The sequence below is a fragment of the Arachis ipaensis genome, chromosome B05 (genome assembly GCF_000816755.2).
Source record: "Arachis ipaensis cultivar K30076 chromosome B05, Araip1.1, whole genome shotgun sequence".
Taxonomy (NCBI): Eukaryota; Viridiplantae; Streptophyta; class Magnoliopsida; order Fabales; family Fabaceae; genus Arachis; species Arachis ipaensis.
In genome coordinates this window covers 144,373,480-144,377,731 of record NC_029789.2, presented here as the reverse complement: position 1 = coordinate 144,377,731, position 4,252 = coordinate 144,373,480, and the positions used below count along the sequence as shown (strand labels likewise).

The following is a 4,252-nucleotide window of genomic DNA, read 5'->3' as shown; positions in this document are numbered from 1 at the left end:
CTCCTTTCTAAAATATGCTATAATGAGATATGGTTTTATATTTGTCAAAATCAATAAGTAAATAACTAAATATTATGCAGGGAAGTTTCTCATAAGTAGGTAATAATACAACATTACAAAGAATGAATAAATTCCCAATGAGTCTAGCTGTATATAAGAAAATAATATTAAAATCTTTGAACCTTATATTCTTTTCTTTGCTTATTCCCTTCCTGATTATTAAATTTTTAAATTTTTTTTATTATTTTATTTGTTGTTATTACATCATTTAATATTTTATTAATTTACTGTTTTATTGAATTTTGTTGTTACTTTTTTATACATAATTGAATAAATATATTTCTATCAGTCAAATTTTTTATTGTATAACACTTTTCTAAAAGTAGTGTTTGTGCTTGTGTATAATGTTACCAAAAAATTGATAACAATAAAAAAAATCCTGCATTCTTAGATAAAAAGAATGTTAAACAGAGGATATTAAAGACTTACTTGTAAAGGAATTCTATCCTAAGAATAACATTGCAATTATTAACAAAAACCAATGCTTCAGGATGATTAACTCTAAATGCATCTCCAGCAGGTTTAAATTCTTGAAACAATCAAGTGGTAACACACAACTTCGCTCTTGTAACTCCTGCGATAAACTACCATAGTACATGATTATTTGTCACAACAAAAATAACGATCAAGTTATAATTAAAACTTATTTTAAACATTTAAAATAAAATTTAATCATATTAACTATTAAAATTTTTTTAAAGAAATGCTAAAGGGTCAGCAAGTTTTGGAATTTGTAATTATCAATTATTAGTCATCATTAATATTTTTAATGGTGTAAAATTTTATCTCATAATAAAAAATTATTTACTTTTTTTTTTGCTAGTTAAATATTAGTCAAATTTTAATAAAACTGCCGGCCTCCTAGATTTTCTCAATTTTTTATACAATTTATAAAGGTTAGACACAAAAATATACTTAAAAAAATGGTGAGAATCGTCAAAAATCAAAGGTGTTGTTATGTTCTTATTATAACAAATTGTATATGTATCATGTATCGTTATTAAAATTTATTAAATGTATATTATAGTAATAGTAATACATATGAAATTAATCAAAATAATAAGTATTTTATTTCATGGAAATAAAAGACAGTTTAGACCAAAAAATTTATGTACCAAATTTCTCAATCCTTTTCATATTTATAATTTATAATTTCCTTAAAAGAGAAGGAAAATAAAAGAAGAAAATTGTGAGTATTAAATTGTTCTTTTAGTTTTTGACCACTTTACTAGCATCTTCTTTGACTTGAAGTGAAAATGTGAAATAGTGCAAATGCAATAAAATCTATTAATAATATATTAAAAGACAGTTTAAGATAATGTCTAAATTTATTCCTAATTTTTTAGGTTTTTAGCATAATACTACGTCAGTTTAAATGGCTTTAAATTTATTGTTAATTTTTTACTCCTCTTTCTTTATGTCTCATTATTTATTTTTTAAATCCAAAATTCCTCGATCTTTTTTATATTTATAATTTATAATTTCCCTAAAAGAGAAAAAAAAAAGAAGAAAATTGTGAATATGAATTGTTTTTTTAGTTTTACACTGCCAATTGATTGAATAAGAAAAAAATTCATATTTTATAGCGCAATTCAATCGATTGTGTAACATTTACAATCAATTAAATTATAAAAAAATTCATATTGTCAAGCGAAATTTAATTGATTGAATTACCAACAAACACAATTTCACTAATTTATACAATGTAATGAATCAATGATTAAAAAAAACTCGTTAATTCACGTTACTAAAATATTTATGGAAATCACGATTAATGGAAGATGTATTTCGTTGTTGTTTTTGTTTTTAATTGTTAATAATATTATAAATGAATAATAAAATAATAAATTATAAAATAGAGGATAGATTTTATAATTAAATAATATATAAATGATTAAATTTGTAATTAAAATTAAATAAAAATTATTTAGTAATTATTAAAAACTTAAAAAATATGTTTTATTATTGGACCATTTAATAGTCCAAATATTGTAAAACCATCGAATCCTATCCCTTCACAATGTAATACAAATTAGTCTATCAAACCAATTTCAACTACCAACATGAATATTAAAATTAGTTTTCATCTTAGAAAGTTTACACACTTTTTTCATACCCAGTTTAAGTACGATACAAAAGCTTTATGTACATCTTACATTTAAATTTTTATCTTTACTAATCAATTAATTTCTTTCGTGAAAGAGATGAGGCTTTCCTTATAAATCCATGTACTAAATATGAGTGTTTTGATATTAATATTGTGAATTACTTTGCCCGTGATGACATCAAAAGAAGCCAATTCATTGCTGTCATTTCTGATAAAAAATATTACATCACATTTGTTGCCCATTCTCACGGTTGGTATACGAAGATCGGAAAAAGGTCCAAGTGTAAATGTGAAAAGCTTCACCCAAGATTCTTTCACACCAACTTCACCCAAAATGGACATTTCAATGCGACTATCCTCATCAAAAGAAGAAATCAGAGTAACAGACTCGTTGAGCACTACCAAAGATCTCGTAGGGTGAGCATCATTTATTTGCAGCCAAACAATTGATGTGGTTTGAAACGTTTCGGTGCTAAGATTAAATGACACAAGTACCTGTTCTTCGAATCCATTAGTGACAAACTCGCTACCCCACCAATGACATACTCCATTCAAGTACACTACAGAAGCTTTATTTATATTTGTCGTCTTAGTCATTTCAAGATCAAGCTTCTTCCAACAATTATTTTTTAGACTATAAATTTGCCAAATTCTTAGAGTAGGCTCTTCTAAGAACATTCCATTATAAACATACATATAATATGCACAATGAATCACTTTATAGTCATCATTCACATTATCATAACCAAAACCCTGAACTGTTACATGACCATGAAAGCCGGGCTCATCATTAATAATAATACTCGGAGGAATAATTTTACGCTCGTCGGTTTTAGGGTTCCAAAGTCCTATTTCTATATTAGTACCAGCTTCTACATAGTGACATATAATGCCATTAACACAGTCTAGAACACAGCCAGGATCATCATACCCCTCAAACAGACTTGGCATAGCTAATGTAACTATATTTTCATATCTCTTTCCAGAAAGCAAATGTACATTATTTCCATAAACGTTTCCAGTGCTTTTGGAACACTCTCTCCATAGAAGCAGAGGCGATGAATGAGCAGATTTAGATTTTAAATTCTTATAGTACATGCTCTTAAAATCAGGATTCTTAAGTAAATTTAGCCAAGACTTTTGCACACAATTAAATCGCTTCAAAGATTTAACAGGTAATTTTGCTAGAATTTCCAATGCAAGATCATTAGGAATCTGATCGCTGTGGTTTGCCATTTACATAAAAAAAAAAAAAAGATGAAAAAAAATAAAGGATAGGATCTTGCGCTTGTGTTGTGCCTTGCAAAATATAATAAAAAAAATTAGAATGCAACATACAAGTTTAGAAAATTTTAATGGTATTACGTTTTTATCGCTCTAGAAAGTTTAGAAAGTTTTAATGGTATTTGTTTCTCTCCTAATCAAGATCTCTAATATATAGGACTACATATCAAACCAATCAAATTGATTGATCGAAAATATATATCACAAACTTAAATAGGATAAAAAGGAAGCCGACATAACTTGTGAGCACTTGAATTGTATTTGTAATCACAAACATAAATATATAACTATTACTCATTACACTTAGTTTATTTCTAAATAATATTGGATTCTACTAGTTAAAAAAAAAAATAAAGAGCCTAAACTAGAAATAACTTAATTTAGATTAATTATAGAATAAAAAACCTAAACTAAAAATAGCTACTTGTCATTGATGTTTTGCATGTACAAAATAATAAAGTAAATAGATCTTAAAAGAGATCTTAATTTAGATTAATTATAGTATAAAAATGTAAATTTATATAAAAAATACAGGGATTTATTTTAAACCATAAAAATTATTATTTATAGTACTAATATGAAAAGGATGTAATTACAAAATTAAAAGCAGTATAGGGACCCAATTGAATGGAAAAAAAGTATAGGAACCTAATTAAAAATTTGGTGAAACTATAAGGACCAACAGAGTAATTTAACCTTAAATTAATAAGTCTTTTATTTTATATACTCTTTGCTTATTCATATTTTTTTTTATGTGAGATTAATTTTTTATATTCGTCACCTTTACAACTTTAATAATAG

The 4,252-nt window shown here is 25.4% G+C and overlaps 1 protein-coding gene across 1 annotated transcript; it reads right to left on the bottom strand.

Moving 5' to 3' along the window:
- On the bottom strand, nt 2,086-3,403 carry LOC107641451 (putative F-box protein At3g16210). Its single transcript, XM_016344943.2, has one exon. It carries the CDS (start codon nt 3,401-3,403, stop codon nt 2,240-2,242), a length of 1,164 nt encoding a protein of 387 aa, XP_016200429.1. The 3' UTR covers nt 2,086-2,239.

What these genes read in the sequence shown, in the direction of transcription:
- LOC107641451 (XM_016344943.2), bottom strand. Translation starts at nt 3,403, where the DNA reads ATGGCAAACCACAGCGATCAGATTCCTAATGATCTTGCATTGGAAATT.